The sequence below is a fragment of the Ursus americanus genome, chromosome 7 (assembly GCF_024610735.1).
Source record: "Ursus americanus isolate L20-20 chromosome 7, mUrsAme1.1.p, whole genome shotgun sequence".
In the NCBI taxonomy this organism is placed as follows: domain Eukaryota; kingdom Metazoa; phylum Chordata; class Mammalia; order Carnivora; family Ursidae; genus Ursus; species Ursus americanus.
Window position 1 is genome coordinate 13,224,492 of NC_142133.1, and position 18,825 is coordinate 13,243,316.

An 18,825-nucleotide genomic window follows, 5' to 3' on the forward strand; every position below is an offset into this window, starting at 1 on the left:
TGACACCTCCCATTGGATAATCAAGCTACAAGCAACAGATCCAACCCAAACAACTTAGACTATTAATGACAACAGTCACAATCTGAAGTAGAATTTTTTTTTTAAAGATTTATTTATTTATTTGACAGAAAGACAGCCAGCGAGAGAGGGAACACAAGCAGGGGGAGTAGGAGAGGAAGAAGCAGGCTCCCAACGGAGGAGCCTGATGTGGGGCTCGATCCCAGAATGCCGGGATCATGCCCTGAGCCAAAGGTAGACGCTTAACGACTGAGCCACCCAGGCGCCCCAGAAGTAGAATTTTTAAATTTATTTTAAAAATGCAAAAGTCCTCTGTAAGCTCTGACTCAATTGTCCTTTTATTGGATGCTACTAAGGTCCTATCTAAAGTTCACAAAAACATGGATGATGTCTTCACAAAATATTTTGTTAATGAATAACATACATCTCAAGATTTTTAAAAGGGAATTAAGGTAAAAAGGCAAAAAAGGGGGGGAAGGCACTGATTTCTAGTCTTCAAATTCTTCTAGTCACAATCTTTTTAAATTTAGCAGATCCTGGCTCTACATTTTCATAAAACCCATTTCTACAGGCCAATTAACATGCTTTCTGGATTTACAGGATATGAATTTCCTCAGGGGAAAACAGCTACCTGCCATGTCTTTAGGCATCTGTAATTCACCAGTGGACAAATTAGGGGAGCTAAATTCTCACCCAGAGCCTAAAACCCACAAAGGGCAAATTTAAATACATTCTGTAAAAATTTTTCCTTTATCTATAGAGAGAAATACAGCTGAAAAATCAAGGCTAACCCTACTCATTACAAAGTAGATAAACCCAAGAGAATTTAAGTATTGGTGGACCATTTTTACAAAAAGCACATGTGGTGGTTAAGCTGTGATGCTCTGGAGCCAGGAAACCTATTCAGCCACCTTACCACTACTATAAGCTAATTAAGCCAGTTCCTTCACCTGTGAAATGGGGCTAAAACTGGAACCTACTTCATAGGATTATTCTGAGAAATACGTCAGATTACACATATAAGCATTTAGCAGAGCACCTGGCAGACTAGAAAACAGTAAATGTCTGTTTTTGTTTTTATTTTGTATCATCAAGTAGTGAGACTTAATCCCTTAATTTTAATTTTGACTTTAGGACACAGCTGGTTCTTTTAACCTTAGGAACGTCATTAATTCCACCTTGGTCAAATAGAACGGTTTATAAAAGTTTAGATAACAGTAAGATAATTAATGTTTTAAACTGTACATTCTCTACTATAGGGATTTCTTACTAACAGTGGGGATTCTTCAAAGCCCAAATATTGCTCCCTTACATAATAACAACAAAGATAATAGTTTTCTGGTATTTAGGGGCACCTGGTTAAGTAACTTCCTTCGGCTTAGGTCCTGGGATCAAGGCCCGCATCAGTCTCCCTGCTCACTCACTGGGGAATCTGCTTCTCCCTCTTCCTTCCCCAAACCCCTCCTGCTCGTGCAAGTGCGCACGCGTGCGCACACACACATTCTCTCTCAAGTAAATAATATCTTTAAAAAAAATAGTTTTCTGGTATTTAGACATCTTCTTACCAACAGTTTATTCTTTGCTTTCTAGCAAATTCTTCACCATGTGCCATTTTAACTGGTATTCTTTAGTTTAACTTTTTAAAATGAATTTGTCTTGCATCCCTTATTATATTTCTAAGCCTTTCAAGGTCAGAGAACCACATATTAACATTTCTTCATGTTCCCACAACACCTTTGTAGCAGGGCAGTCAAAAAACAGGTGACTAAAAGATATGTTTAATTCCATTTCACAGCTTAAAAATGGTAACCTGCATTCAGTGCAATTCAATGAATACTTATTCATAATTTCTAAAAAATAAGCTTTGGCAAAATGCAAAAGGCAATTTCTTTAAGACTTACAGATGCTAATGAACATATATCCCCTGTTGCAGTCCATCATGGAAAATCTAACGCAGTAACAAAAGACGCTGAGAAAAATGTGTAAACCCACTTAGCTATGCGCATTCTAAAAATTACAACAGAATCTACAGTAATTTTTAAAAACAGCTAATTTCTAATTAATATTTTTATTCAGGTGATTTCTGTGGCGATAATTATTAGGAAGGGGAAGCAGGTATGAAAAATCTACCCCAAAGCTGCTTTTTAGGAATACTAGAGGAAATGTATCAATATATTAATTGATACTCCAGATAGAGGAAGTTGTTTAAAAAAAATCAGCAGGCGCTGGGTATCCAATATCCCTTGGTAAGTGGACCGACAAAATATATCAAGCAAAAGCTCGACATCAGCAAAACATCCAGCTTGAAACCTAGACACACACCAGCCAGGAAGTTGTGAGATAAGGTTGCGCACACTGCCCACTCTTTAGGGGTCTCGACTTACATCCCTCAAAGTTGGTTTTATCTCTGCCTCTTGTACAGGGACATTATGAAAGAACCTTTCATTAGGTGACTACCTTGCAGGAGGAAAGTCAGACATGCCTCTGAATGAACCCATTTTCCTCTTGCTGAAGCCATGGAGGACACACTGCTTCACAAGAAGTGATTTAGGGAAATGAATCATTTGCTAAAAAGCTCAGTAGCAAGTTGCCTTACTGTCCTGTTGCTTGTAAAAGTCTGGCTGGGTAGGGGAAGTTAGGGAAAATTAAATTTAAAGAAAAATTAAATGAGCAGTTCAGAACAAAGGCAGCACTGTGCCATGTCCGAACACAGGCTGGAAAGGAGAGCTGGGTTCCCGTCCCGCAACCGCCACAAACCAGCTTTGTGATCTTGGGCAAACCAGGTAACACCCGGGGCCTTCAGTTTGCCCTTATACAAGGGGGCTGGCCCCTATCATCCCTATAATCCTTCCCACTTAATAGTCTGTGAATACAGCAAACGGGCACCAATCCTTCTCATCCCCCAGCAAATTGTAATCTTCACAATGCATCTCACTGTCTGCCGGCTGGTTAGAAACCCCCCTCATGTCTGCAGATTTCGGGGGCCACCCCTTCAACAAATGGCCCTAAAACCAGGATGGGATTAAAGGCACCAGGCTACAAAAGACATCCTCCCTGTTGTCTGCATTTGAGATATGCAATTTTAAATTATAATGTTGTATGGAACAGCCTCTGACAGCAGAGCACCGTTGTTATTATTCTTGGGAATAAGATATCTAAGTCCCAGATTCTCCCCCAAAGTGACTCCTGCCTACAAGCCACTTTGCTGCCTCTGTCTGTGCACGACTGTTATGGTCACCTTCACCTAAGCTACTGACTCTTAAATTCTTAGTTGTGCTGCTAGGTGCACAAAAGATGTTGTGTTGTCATGGTGACTGTGCCCTTGGAAGGATGGTGGACCTCAGGCATGGCCCAGGCACTGTAAAGTAAATTACATTCTTCTCTATCATGTACATATTTTTAACTCTCAAAAGTTTTAAGTACATGGTTGTATTTTTAATTTAGAATTTCATGGAGCAAAATTTTATGTTTAAAAGTCGGAATCCTCTAGCAATATGAATAACGCTTATTTCTTGATGACTTTGATTTTCATAGACTAAATGTTCCTAAACTGAGGCATTTCTTCTAGTTAAAGTCACCAGGATCAAGAATAGTCTTCCGGGGTGGCAGGGTTTCAAGGTTGGAACAGCGTTATCCTGTACATTCTTGATTGTTCATTCAGTAATTTCTTCTCAAACCAAAAATGTGATGTCACCACGTGAACAGCAACATGGAAAAATGACTGAATCTCACTAGAATAGAAATTAATATTTTACAGAAAAACAAGACTCTATTTTTTATTCAAGAAAACAGTCATTAGAAGAGTTCTTTGCTTTATTAGAGTCTCTCTGTTATTGTTGCTGTTGTTTTTTGGGGTGTTTCTGTTTTTTACAAACATCTCTTTTATTTTATATAAATTCTCAATTACAACATGGTTCTCCCACATAAATCAAATTCAAAAGATTTGGGTGCTGTGGAAAAGATGTCAAGCCCAGATGGTTTTCACAGGAAGCTTTCAGGTCTTTCTCAACTACACTAAACGCAAAGTCTGTTTCCCTGGAATTTTTTTTTAAAACACTATCCAACAAATCCCCAAAAACTAGATGTTTTAACTTGTCCTTGAAAAGAGGAGCTGAACAGTGAAGAGACTCTAGCACATGTTTACTTCTTAGTAAGACGGTGAACATCAGTGAAGTAATCATTAATCATAGCTGGATTCCTCAGCAAAGATGTTGGCATTGGCACTCCAGCTGGTCACCAGCAATGACTGCAAGTAACTCTAGAACACTGACGCCTATTTGATTTGGAAGAGAATAAGGAACACAATGATGCCGGCAGTGTACTGTTCCCCTCGGCTGGTCTCCATCTCAGGGCCTTGCAACATCATAGGCCCAGCTGTTAACCAGATGCAAGCACATGGCCACAGAGTGTGAGAATAAAAATGTTAGCATTATTTCCATGGAACTAGTCACATGGTTATTATAGAAATAATCAGCATTTAGCGTACTACAGTATTTGTTTTGTTCTTAAATGTTGTAACACCCTAGGGGAAAAATTATCTTTATTCAAAAAAGGTTAAAAATGAAAGTACGTGTTATATATCTTTGCTGGAAAATGGTGGGAAATAGATTTGTTGAAACCATATGGAAAGGAAGAGGGAATCAATTAAAAACAGAAATCTAATAAATCTAAAATATTTCCAAATGAAATGCTTGTGGTAAGCTAATTTCTTGTAAACACTGCACTCAAGTCACTTGAACAGTCCCAGATGGTGAACGGACTTTGTGGTCTTAAAATAAAAGTCAGCCAAAAAACCAAAGTGACTACAACTTTATTATCAATGTAGTGGGAAACAAGAGATCCATAATCAACCAATATATTACTTTTTTTCCTTCTTGAAATTTAAGAGGTTTGTGGAGTTTTACTAAACAGAACAATTTCATTTACATTTATAGGTGTTAAATGGAAAAATTTAAATGACAATATCGAAGTTAGAAGGTAAAATCTAGTTATTTAGAACTTAGAAAAATAAAATTATTTCTAAAAATCCCATAGTTTTGAAATATACTGCAAGGTCTAATGTCTGTACTACCATGAATTTCCTTTAGTTGACATCTGCATGATTTTATTCAAGAAAAATTCAAAACTCATCCTTTTTTAAGTTGCGTTATATAACCAGAAATTATACCAGGTGGAATAAACATCTACCCTACCTGCTCCACCGTCAATAATCCATTGGAAGATTCTGGCACAGACTGCATGGGGAGAAGCTGGCACAGTGTGCCTAAAAGTAAAGCAACTTCCTTCATGCTTCGCCAACAACATACCAGCACCATCTGAGCTGTTACATCACATGTTTTTCTTTCTTTACCTTAAAAAAAAAAAAATCGATTGCAACACTAGACACTTGATTACTCACATCCCAGGTTTCTTAGAATAAGATTATTCATAATTTCCCCAAGAATAATCTGCTGGAACCAATCAATTGTTATATTTATTCATGATAAAACAACTAACATTTGTTGAGCATGTGCTCTAAGAATCATGCTAAGTATTTTTTTAATATACTATTCTCAAAATAAATTTTAAAATAAAACACAATACCGTTTCAAAAATTAAGTCTAACTTTCAGAAATTAATGAAACAAACTCTTTCTGCCTCTCAGTCCTCCATAAATTATGAGTATAATAAATATATTTCATTATTCATCTTGGTGAGGGTAGCTGTTATATCAGTAAAGGGGCAGGATAAAACTTTTAAATCAAAGGAAAATATAAATTCTCTTTCAAAGTATATTTAAATTCCACAGCCAATAAACACCAATTATGCTTACCCTCTTTTTCGAACTTTTAGAATATTTTAGTATCAACATTAAAAAAAAAAAAGACAATTTAAAAGGCAAGTTAACAAAGCAACCCATCTGTGTTTTTTTAAAGCCCACTAAACTACAAGAGTAAATGTACACACACATCAATATATAGAATAGATCTAAAAGCACATACTCAAGAGAGAAGTGGAACGGGGAGTCAAGGAAGAACTTTAATTTCCTTTTCTGTTCTTTATTTTAAGGTAAATTGTAAACACTGAATTGAAATTTTAATTAAGGCTTTAAGTTTTTTTTAATTCAAATTTACCTCTGTATTGCCTGAAACTATTACAATAAGCATATAATTAGATGTTACGTTGTGTAATTAAAAAACAATCACTAAGAAATTTTGATAAGACAATATCTCCATCTAGTGGAGAATGTAGAATATGTACTAAGTCACTAAGATAATACTGCGGATGACTTTTTATAGCATTATAGAAAATGATTAACAACAAATGAGAAGACAAGCAGAGAACACAACTTCTGGAGGCTTGACACAACAGAGTCGCTCACACTTCACTGAATAATAAGGTTGATTTCCCTTAAAGGCTGCTTGACTGTAAGACAGCGAGTGAACCACACCACTAGAAGCCGACTGCGGCCCCAACTCAAGTTGACCGAGCACCACCTGGCTGCCAAGACAGGTGTTAGCACACAAAGGCTTTCTGTCTTAGCACTTTATATACTGCACTGGGGTGCACCATTTTCTGGTAAAAGTCTTAGAAACTCATTCCCCAAAACAAATCACTGAGAAGCTCAAAGACTTTATTTTCTAGAAATGTTCTGCAAACATCCGCAGCCTGATTTACCATATACAAAGAACATCTTGTACATTATATTACTGAAACACCAATTACGATATTACAATATTGATTTTATACACGCTACCTTTCATCTCTGCAGAAGCACCAATATTTGGCACACTGGCATTCAAGTCCTCCAAATCAAAGCTATCACGTGTTTTGAGTATTTTGGCTTGAGTGAAGTAGTCATTAGTATCTCGTGGCTGAATCTCACTCAGAATCGTCTGTAAGCGGCTTGCTGACTCTGAGGGAGAGAGAAGGGAGGGCATAAACCACAGCTCCGCAGCCCATGCAGACTTTCCTTGGGAGTATTTGCCCCCAATTTTGTAATTTTTTTTGAGAGAGAGAGAAGGCGCACTTGAGCAGGGATGGGAGGAGGAAGGAGCAGAGGAAGAGAAAGAGAATCTTAACAGGCTCCACCCTCAGCGGGGAGCCCCACACAGGGCTCGATCTCACGACCCTGAGATCATGACATGACCCAAAATCAAGAGTCTCACGCTTAACCGACTGAGCCACCCAGGTGCCCCGAATTTTATAGTTTTTAATACTTGATAAACAGCTCTATTAGAAGGGACTAGTAATGTGAAAATTATTAAGGTCTTCATGACACTGGAGTGTGCTTTTAAAATGGGGCAAAAATTTTAAATTAGTTGAAGACAGGACAACACCACACAACAGAAACTCTCCACAAGACAATTACATTGCTTTTCTTTCTTTTCTTCTTTTTTTTTTTACATTGCTTTTCTTAGTGTTGTCTAAGAAGCTCAAATATGGTGCTCAATCCTGTGAAAAAACAGCACTAAACTCCAGGCAATTTGGTTTTAAGAGGTAAGAAACCACAACAACAAAAACAATCTTTAATACAATACTGTATGGTCACTATACTTCAATTAAAAATAAAGAAAAAATCTTTTATATCAGGAATATTAAAGACTTTGTATTTGACTTAAAAATGCAATAGTTAATATTCTGCTTTCTAAGTATGATTTACAGTTCTAGTATTATGTTGAACTTCAGTTTTATTCCTTAAGCACTCCGTGGATTAGGAAACGTAAGCGCCACGAATGAGGCTCCAGCACCTCCAACAGAAACCAGCTCAAGGCAGAGGTTCCATAACATGGGCTAAGGGAATGAAGAGATGATGAGGTCGGTAATGAAGAGCAAGGCAGGCTCAGACAGTTTAAGAAAAAAATAACAGCTGGTCACCTGAAGCCAATTAACAAATCAAAGAACAGGTATTTTATATACCTATTAGATACACTTACTTTTTTTTTAAAGATTTTATTTATTTGTTAGAGAGAACACGTGCACGAGCAGGGTGAGCAGCAGGCAGAGGGAGAGGCAGGCTCCCCCCTGGGCAGGGAGCCTGAGAAGACTCCGGGAGCATGACCCGCGCCTAAGGCAGATGCTCAACAGACTGAGCCACCCAGGTGTCCCCAGATACACTTACATTTTAGGTCTTATAGGAGATACAAAGACCCAAAGGGTTATCAGGATGATTCAACCAACATCTTATGCTCACTTATGGCTTCCAAGAAATATTGCCAAAACAAATTTTGACAGCCATGAAAAAGTAACACTGGCTCTAAATAGAAACTATGGAAAGACTACGGAAAAAAGGATGATCAGAATAAAATTTTACCCATTCATTTTTATGGCTTTCAGAAGATACATTTTTAAGGAATTCAGAATGCATGGTAGATAACGTGGGACAGAAACAGGAATAATGGAGACAACCCGAGGAAAAAAGAAAAGGCAAAATCAAGGAAAAGTCTGTGGGCCACAGACTGCTTTTGAGACCAACAGACATTTTAAAACTTAATAACAAACAGAATTTAAGCGTACACTATAGGCCCCACTCACAGAAGGTGACAAATATTCAAGATTTCTCATCCAGAATATACTGGTACTTGCCGGATCTAAATACTAGCTTTAAGATTGGATGTTTCTTATTCCCACGTATTGTTTAAGTAGGAAAACTAAAACATCAAATTTTGGTAGACTACCAGCCAAAATAAACAAATAACTGTGTCTTACTACCATGAACCATCACCAATCTGCCAGTTCATTTTTAGTAAAGAAACCTAACATTTTCTATGCAAACAGACAACACCAACTTACTTTAATTGGTTGTTTATGATATGCTCGGTGTGTTTTTAATACAAAACTCTGATTTGCACTCCTCAAATGCATTCACAAACTTATTTCAACACCAAATGTATACCTTTCACAGCCAATCCCTTCTGGCTGTTACAGTACAGGCATATATATGCCAACTACAGTGTCCAACGCACTGGGTTTAGTTCCTATCCTTTCTGGAATCGCTCATTCATTGATTTATTCATTATAACAAATATTTATTGTATACCTATTTCTACCAGGCACTTGCTAAGGACAATGGAAGAAAATATTGATAAAATCCCTCTTAAATTGCAAGAACTCCATGAAGAACACTTTGGGAAGAAAAAGAGACAAGACTGGCAAGGTTGCAGGAGCCCAACTATTACAGGACCTGGTCTGAAGTCTCTCAAGTATTTTAAACAAATGGGGTGGGGCAGAGTACAAGGGTTAAACGGAGATTGTGGGTAGCATGATGAAATACATGAGTAGAAAAGATTGCTGTGGATATAGCATAAAAAGAAAATAGAAGAAGCTAAGAGTAGATGGGAGGAAACCATCTGGGAGACCCCTAGAGTCATCCAAACAAGAGAGAGAAAAGCCTGGGGTAAGGTAAGATGGTAGTTAAAGATAAAATAGATTTGAAAGCTATTTAAGGGGTACCACTGAAAGAACATGAGGACAGGCAAGATATAAGGAACAGAAGAGAGATGTCAAGCAGTCCTAGACTCCTGACTAGCACAAACAGATCTTTGTTGGGGCCATTTGCAAAGACACAGGGGTTGGGAGGGAAAAGGCAGATGAAAGTTTGAGAGTTCAGTTTGGGGCACTTTGAGTATCTCCTCCCATTTTCTATTTTAACTGAATGGTCTTTGTACGTCAAATGGGTTTGCCCATTCCTGAGTCCTAATAAGCTGCCGCCTCTGACTACACCCCACCTCCGTGATTTACATTGCCCACTCTCCCAGCCCCGGGCAGCAACCTGGTAGGTGTCGCTCTGAAATGACAATATTAGAAAATCCTATTTACCCCAGAAGAGGAAGTACCTTGCTCATCACCTGGTTTATTTATTTGTTTTGGTAATTTTTAAGAGTTAAAGACATTACTAAAGTGGTAGAAATATCACTAATCATAATAAATAGCTTCTTGACCCACCTATTTGGCTTCTGTATCTTCCCAAAGAAACGATTTGGTGGGGATAGGCGTAATGAGCAAAAAATATAGGAATTCTAGTTTTTTTCATTTGCTGACCTGAATCAGTGTCCATTGGGATGAGGCCCTCTGGGGAGGAGCTCTGAATGACCGGAGACACCACAGCAGAAAGCCTGTAAGACATCAAAAGGAGCTTCTCCACCACAGGTCTCCATTCGCTCACCAACCGCAGGTTGCTGCAATGAGGACAGTAAGGAAATTTATACTACAAGCAAAATTCAAAATTTTTAAAAGAAAATTATTACATAAAAGACACTGGACCTGTTTCAAAATTGTGCAATCTATGAAATATTTAAAATATAAAAATATGTGTACATAGGTACATTTTTAATTATCTTTAAGGCAATATATTCCTTTCCCAGGACACAATCCAATAAGGGTTTAAAGCTCAGAAGCGCATGCTCAGAAGCGAGCTGTGGCTACACTTACTTTAGAGATAATCTCTGCAAAGCTCCTGTTATACAGTGAACTCGCCCATACAGCGGAAACGATGCTGCTGCCTGAAGCAGAGAATTTTCAGCCTGAGCTACTTCTTCCTCAAGATTTCCCAACAAGCACTGGATAACTAGAAAAAGCAAACCAAAAACCAAAGTAAGGCCAGCTTAAAAACACAATTTGTAAATTTGTGAATAGCTACACAGTCCCCACAAAAACATCCAACTCAATTCAACTTTGTTAGAGGTTTTATATTTAAAAAGAGATTTATGCAGCCTGCTATGCATTTCCAGTCAAGGCAGAACTGTCTTTGCCTAACTTCCTGGATCCATTTTCAGCATTCACTCTGAATCACTCCTCCTAGACATCCTCTGTCTGGGGAATCAGACCCCAGGCCCATGTGCCCCGTGCTATTGGAACAGTTGTCGTTTTGCGGGTTTTTTAAATAAGGGCTTTATTGAGATATAATTAACATACCACACAATTTATACATTTAAAGTATATAAGTCAGTAGTTTTTAGTATATTCACAGATATATGCAATCATCACTACAGTGAATTTTAGAACATTTTAATCCTCCCCCCCCCCCCACCTCAAAAAACCCTTACCAATTATCAGTCACTCCCCTCCCTGCACCTCTCACCTTCCCCGGCGCTAAGCCAAAACTTATCTATTTTCTGTCTCTACAGATTTGCCTATTCTGGACATACATAAACAGAATCATAAAATATGTGGCTTCTTTCACTTAGCACAGTGTTTTCAAAGTTCACCCATGTTGTAGCATGTACCACTAGTTCGTTCCTTTTTATGGCTGAATAACAGTCCATTGTATGAACATACCACATTTTATCTGTTTATCGGTTAATGGACATGGGAGTTATTTCCACGTTTTGGCTATTAAGAACAATTCTGCTGTGAACATTCACATACAAGTTTTTGTTTGGGCATAGTTTTCATTTCTCTTAATATAGGTCTAGTATGGACTAAATGTTTATGTCCTTCCCAAAATTCCTATTTGAAGTCCCAACCCCCATATTTGAAAATGGAGTTTTTAGGAAGAAATTAGGTTTAGATGAGGTCATGAGAGTGGGACCCCCATGATGGGATTAAGAGTCCTTACAAGAGGAAGAGAGACTGGAGCTGGCTTCCTCTCCTCCATGTGAGCACAGAGCAGGAAGGGTGCTGTCTGAAGCCAGGGAAAGGGTTCTCACCAGGAACTGAAACTACTTGCACCTTAATCTTGAACTTCCCAGCCTCCAGAAGTGTGAGAGATAAACGTTTGTTGTTTAAGCCGCCCAGGCTATGGTATATCTTGTTATAGCAGCCTGAGCGTGGAACTGTAGGATGATATGGTGACGCCATGTTTAACTTTCCAAGGAACTGCCAGACTGTTTTCCAACGTAGCTGCACCATTTTACATTCCTGCCAGCAGTGTGTAAGGGCTTTGCTTTTTCCACATCCCCTCAACACCTGTTATTATCTATTTTCTTGTTTATAGCCACCCTACTGGGTGTGAAGTGCTTCCTCATTGTAATTTGGATTTGCATTTCCCTACTGGCTAATGACGCCAAGCATCTTTTCATGTGATTATTTTTCACATTTATCTTTTATGGTGAAATGTCTATTTAGATTCTTTGTCCATTTTTAAATTTGGTTATATCCTTTTACTAGTGAGCTGTAAAAATTCTTTATATATTCTAGATTAAGTCCCTTATCAGATAAAGGAGTCACAACTGTGTTTCCCATTCTACAGGTTGTCTTTTCACTTTCTTAATGACATCCTTGACACACACGTTTCAAATTTTCATTAAGTCCAATTTATCTATTTTTTCTTTGCTTGTGCTGTGGGTGTCAGATCTAAGAAACCACTACCTAATCTAAGATCACAACGAGTTACACTCATGTTTTCTTCTAAGAGTTTTATTGTTTTTAGCTTTTACATTTAGGTCTTTGATCCATTTTTAACTAATTTTTGTATATGGTATGAAGAAGTGGGTTCAACTTCATTCTTTCGCATGTAACTATCTAGTTATTCCAGCATAGTCGATGTCTCCTCTCACCACTCAATTAGAGTTTAAATTTTAGAACTGTGTATAACCAGTAAATTATTAACATTTAAAACATACAAAGAAGTCCTAAAAATCGATAGGAAAAAGACAAACAGCCCTAGAGAAAACTAAACAAAGAATATGAAGAGGCATTTCACAGCAGGGGAGAAGTGAATGGCTTATAAACATGTAAATAAGATGCCCAATTACAAGATGAAACCACAAGACACCACTTCATATTCCGTAAACCTTTAAAATCTAACAATTGCAAGTTACAGCGATGATGTAATACGCCACAACTCTCAAAATTTATTGGTGGGAAGGTGATTTAAAAATCTATTTGGCATCACCTAGTTAAGTTGAAGATGCACATGCTTCATGACTAGGTTACTCAACTTTTTTGTTTACCACAGACTCTAAGACATGTCCATTAGAAGAGATATGCACAAGAATGTTCACATCAGCATTATTTAGGGAAAAGAAATCCATCAAAAGGAGAACGTATTAATAAAATGCAGTAAATTCGTATAATACATATGGTACTATTTATATAAAATTTAAAATCATGTGAAAGTAAATAATATATTGTTTAATGATATATACATGGGTGGTAAAATCTTGGTCAAAACAAGATGAAAGACTGACATAAAACATAGGGCGGTAATTATATGGCAGGGGAAGGGAGCTAGGATAGAAGAGAAGCTTTATTTTTTTAATTTTTATTTATTTGACAGAGAGAGTGAGACAGCCCGAATAGGGTAGAAATGCAGAGGGAAAGGGAGAAGCAGACTCTTCACTGAGCAGGGAGCCCAACTCAGGGCTCAATCCCAGGACCCTGTGATCATGACCTGAGCCGAAGGCAGCTGCTTAACTGACTAAGACACAGCGCCCCAGAAGAGAAGCTTTAAAGGTATGGGTGCTGTTGTACTTCTTAAGTTGGGTGTTATCAGCTAGCTTGGGAATAAAACTTGTGACATTTTTATACTATTACTATTTAAATCCTATATATATTTTGGGGGGGGGGGAGTATGCTTGAAGTATTTCATGGAGTTTTTAAATGACTTGAATTTGAAAGCCTGTACATGAACAGTTTACCCCAAGTGCAAAGCTCATCCTGTCACATATCAGGGTCTCCTTTTCAGCCCAGCCCTGAAGCAACTAGACTGGACAAGTGCCATCTTCCAAGGCACTGTCACCTCTCTATCTCCATTTCTACCAGAACTTCCCATGGCCTCCTCATTTTCTCCCGTTATTAGTTCTCTTTCTCAGGACATTTTCTACCATCTTGGAGAGAACAGTTTTTAACACTCTTCCTACATCTGACCTCCTCTCTCTCTTTTTAAAAATAAAATCCTTATCTGTCCTTATTTACAATACAACTCCAATATGAAGATGTGCTAGCACAAACTTAAGCACATGAATCTCCAAGAAATATTTGTTGGAAATCACTAGACCTAAACCAACCAACTAGGTTTTAGAACTGGCTATATGGGAAGAGTAAAAGGCAGGGGTGTGACAGTTAAAACATAAACCTGATAGACAAAGGAATTCTGCTCTTTATAGAAATAGCAAAGATGATCTGGCTATGGTCATAGTAAAATTTCTGCCAAAAAGAAAAAAGTACATTTTTGGTAGAGAAAGATGCCCTATTTAAATAAGAGCTTTATTAATGTAATTTGTATAATCTACTTACTTAACATGAACCCTCTGTTTAGAAGGTGTTGTAGCTGAGTAAACTATTTACTTGCAAAAGAGAAATTCACAGTATTCTTATATGCTAGTAAACTCTCCAATAAAAAAAAAAAAAACACACAAAATAGGGGCGCCTGGTAGCTCAGTTAAGGGTCTGCCTTTGGCTCAGGGCATGATCCCAGGGTCCTGGGATTGAGACCCAAGTCGGGCTCCCTGCTCGGCGGGGAGCCTGCTTCTCCCTTGCCCTTTGCTGCTCCCCCTGTTTGTATTCTCAATCACTCTCTTCCTCACTCTCTCGCTCAAATAGAGTTTAAAAAGTTTTTAAAATTTAAAAATTTAAAAAACACAAAATAAATGTTTAACCATTAGCTATGCCAACTAAATGAACAGCGAGAGAGTTAAGACACTGGTTTTGATAAACAACAGCAAAAGGTCGTTTATTCAATACAAACCCATTAAAGTGTTCCTCTCCACCACAATAGCAGACTTATCTCCATCTCCACATGCAGCTTGCTGAGTTTTTAAGTAGGCAGACAGAGATGAGGGCAGGGCATCCTGCCAGATTAAGAAGTTCAGCAGGTAGGAAGCTGTCACACAGTCGTAGGGTTTAGTGCTTGAACTGAGCTCCAACGCTGCTTCGAATAAGCCTCGCAGTTTCTCTGAATCCTACAATAAAGTACAGACTCAGTAACTGTCATTGAAACATTTCTCTAATTTGAAGGAATTTAAAAACAGAGCCTGCCACATAACTGAAACTCAGTATAAACATTAATTCAATTCTCCTTTTCCCAGAATACTAGTTAGACTTTTTTATTATAGTAATTACTGATTATTATTATTACTCAGCTCTGGTGATGAGGATCTTGAAAATAATGTCAGTTGGGAAATTCAACATTGATAAAGCTTTTTTTTTTTTTTTAAATACCTCTTTCTCCAGCAGAAGTATGCTTTTTCCTGTAGAAATTCTACTATGACGATGGCCAGATCATCTTTGTTATTTCCACATAGGCCAGAGTTTTTTTGTACACTGAAGTTTCTTTTATCTGGACAGCATACTCCTGCACTTCCCCCATCCCCCTTCTCTATTCAGTGAATTCAATGGAAAAAAATACAAATTCAAACAAAAGTACAAGTCCACCAGGCTATTCCTGGCGAAGATCCACATATATGTGCAGAAAATAAAGTGATCGTATCAGCCTCAGAAATTCTGCACCGGAGCTCCCACACCTGTATGTCATAGAAACATCCACTCACATGCATGTCCTAAAAAAGACAGAACAAAGGACAGTTTCCTGTAACATGTACGTAAAGGCACTAAGCTGAGGTCAAGAGACATGGATCTTTGTCCCAACTCCATGGTTGGCAAATTACATGTTCAGGACACTGGGTTTCAGGGTTTCACTGCTCAATAATATTAATTCTACTAGGATTACTCCGTAATTGTCTAATACACGGGAAAAATCATTATAAGCTTAATTTTTAATTTGGCTATAGGTACACCAATATTTAATTGGAAATCTATTAATTTCCTATAGATATCAAACATACTGAATCAAATACTAGTTTCTTTCAGTTTAAATTCTTTGCCATGGGGCGCCTGGGTGGTTCAGTCGTTAAGCGTCTGCCTTCGGCTCAGGGCGTGATCCTGGCATTCTGGGATCGAGCCCCACGTCAGGCTCCTCTGCTGGGAGCCTGCTTCTTCCTCTCCCGCTGCCTGTGTTCCCTCTACCTCTGGCTGTCTCTGTCTCTAATGAATAAATAAAATCTTTAAAAAATAAATAAATAAATAAATAAATAAATAAATAAATAAATAAATAAATTCTTTGCCATTTGATATGTCTAGTTTTCTGTGACCTAAAAAAGACAGTGGCCAAAAGCTCAAATCAAAATAAAAATTAGAAAGAACAATTAAGCATCCAAGCCATTTTTTGGGTAACTGACAGTTAAGTCCCTGACTTGCTTAACTGACAATTAGTAAGAAACACAATTAATAGCCTTTGGAGTCTAAAATATCTTTGTTCTGAGGTACATGGGTGGCTCAATCGTTAAGCATCTGCCTTCAGCTCAGGTCATGATCCCAGGGTCCTGGGATCAAGCCCCACGCTGGGCTCCCTGCTCAGTGGGGAGTCTGCTTCTCCCTCACCCTCTGCTGCTCCCGCTGCTTGTGCTCTCTCACTCGCTCACTCTCCCTCAAATAAAACCTTATAAATAAACAAATAAATAAATAAATAAATAAAATACTTTGTTCTATCATCTGAGGTCTGTGAAAATATAATGTAGACCCTGGATATGTAGCTCCACAACTGACACAAAAAGGACAACAGACAACGTGAGTAATAAAGTCATGTACTACAAAGATATGCCATCAGAAACATATAGGGGCGCCTGGGTGGCACAGCGGTTAAGTGTCTGCCTTCGGCTCAGGGCGTGATCCCAGCGTTATGGGATCGAGCCCCACATCAGGCTCCTCCGCTAGGAGCCTGCTTCTTCCTCTCCCACTCCCCCTGCTTGTGTTCCCTCTCTCGCTGGCTGTCTCTATCTCTGTCGAATAAATAAATAAAATCTAAAAAAAAAAAAAAAAAAAAAGGAAATATATACACACAGGTCCTTAGATTAGTTAGGATTCAAAAACGTTTTAAAGTTACCTCAAAGGACCAAGTCTTTCATATAGGTGGTTTAATATACCACGCCCGCTTGATATATCTCAAAATATTTGCTAGGAATGAGTCATATATATGATACAAGGCTTCAGTGTGATGAACGGTAAGGGGCAAGGAGGATGGGAAAGTGGGAGAGGAGAAAGGAAGAGAAAACATCACCTTTAAAAACTCTATATGGCACAGAAGTTAGAAGCCTAAGCACTAAAAGAAGCTTCTGCTTACCAAGGCACCTGAAAGATCACAAAGATAAATGGACACTGGAGAACAACTACTAATATACACCCCAGTTAGAAAAGATGCTCTAGGATCTTGCGAAGCCATGGAAACAGACACCTTGTGCTTGCTCTCTGACATGTGCTCCTACAGAATCCCAGTGCATCTCAGGGCACCTGGGTGGCTCAGTCAGTGAAGTGTCTGCCTTCGGTTCAGGTCACGAACCCGGGGTCCTGGGATCAAGCCCTGCATTAGGGTCCCTGCTCAGTGGGGAACCTGCTTCTCCCTCTACCCCTCCCCCACTGCTTTCGTGCTTTCAATAATAAATAAATAAATAAAATCTTAAAAAAAAAAATCCCACTGCTTCTATAAGCTGTCCTGTAGATAGAGCCTAACAGCTAGAGAACAGACCATGGCTCAGTGGCAGACCTGAGGTGCCTTTGGCCTCTATACAGCTCTAACAGAAAGCCATAGCGAAGCTCTGGAGCCAGTAAACCTACAGCTGCTGGTGAACTCACAGCCCCAGAACATACCTCAAGGGCAGAGCCAAGCACCTCGGCTGGGGGGGTCCCCTGCAGACCCATCCCCATGTTGTGCCCTCACTCCCGAGCCCACCTTTGCTTCCCACCCCATGGCTGGCAGTGCCTGCTGTCAGGAAGAGAATGGGGGCTGGGGATGGGGTAGACGGCCAGGGGAGAAAACTGCTGTTAACCTCAAGTACTCTGAGTTTCAGTCTCAGTTTAGCTATTGCTTGTTGGAAGATCAGAAACACGTTCTCTGCCTCACTTACACTCAGCTTCCCAGTCAACTTAGCAAGGATGTTATCTCAAAAAACGCAAGTTACTGTAAGTGATGTGTTTTGACAGAATATTAACATGTCCACGGGAACTGGGGAGACCGCAATTAACTGAAATCTACCAATAGTCTTGTGAGCAATAAACCCTACTGCTTCTTACACCTCCCTTTTTAAAAACAATTAAAAAAAGCAAAGCTCACGGATTTGGAGTTTGTTTTCTCTTATGATATTTCCTCCTTCCACACCATCCAACCCTTCCTCCTCCAACCTACCACCCTGCAACACTAGAAGTATTAAATGATAACTGAAACAATCAGAAGATATAAGAAAGCAGATGCAAAAAGGCTGCACAATCCACAGATTGCTTTATTTGCTGCTAAAATAGAAAGTTTTCATGCATGCACCACATTTGCATTTACATAGGAAAAGTCCAAATACCTGAAATTGTACAACTGTTTTTGGTAACTTCATTAGAAGATCAAATGCTAAAATCTTTACTTCTTCAAAAGTGCTGGTAAAGCATTCCATTAGTGTTTGGAAACGACCAACATCAATATCATGACTCAGCTGATACACTGTTTGGACTTGACCTAAAAAAGAGAAAAAGATTTAAAAGTGAATACAAGAGGGGGCACCTAGCTGCCTCAGTTGGTAGAGCATGTGACTCTTGATCTCAGACTCGCGAGTTCAAGACCCACGTTGGGCATGGAGCCTACTTAAATAAATAATTAAATAAAATTTTTTTTAAAGTTAATAAAAGAAAAAGGAAATCAACGTGTTGAAGTTATCTGATCAAATTTATAGAAAATCAGGGGGCGCCTGGGTGGCACAGCGGTTAAACGTCTGCCTTCGGCTCAGGGCGTGATCCTGGCGTTGTGGGATCGAGCCCCACATCAGGCTCCTCCGCTAGGAGCCTGCTTCTTCCTCTCCCACTCCCCCTGCTTGTGTTCCCTCTCTTGCTGGCTGTCTCTATCTCTGTCGA

General features: G+C 38.8%; 1 protein-coding gene across 5 annotated transcripts in view; it reads right to left on the reverse strand.

Annotated features, from left to right (window-relative positions):
* Positions 1-18,825, reverse strand: part of THADA (THADA armadillo repeat containing) — a 317,055-nt gene that overhangs the window by 266,118 nt on the left and 32,112 nt on the right. For 4 of the 5 annotated variants that reach the window (XM_045771620.2, XM_087863348.1, XM_087863349.1 and 1 more), the window contains exons 16-21: positions 18,282-18,433; positions 14,627-14,840; positions 10,429-10,564; positions 10,039-10,175; positions 6,755-6,913; positions 5,211-5,368 (exon numbers count right to left, since the gene is read on the reverse strand). In XM_045771620.2, coding sequence (XP_045627576.2) covers positions 5,211-5,368; positions 6,755-6,913; positions 10,039-10,175; positions 10,429-10,564; positions 14,627-14,840; positions 18,282-18,433 — 956 coding nt within the window. Of the gene's footprint in view, positions 1-5,210; positions 5,369-6,754; positions 6,914-10,038; positions 10,176-10,424; positions 10,565-14,626; positions 14,841-18,281; positions 18,434-18,825 lie in introns of those variants that run through there. The other variant, XM_087863351.1, reaches the window with a different exon arrangement.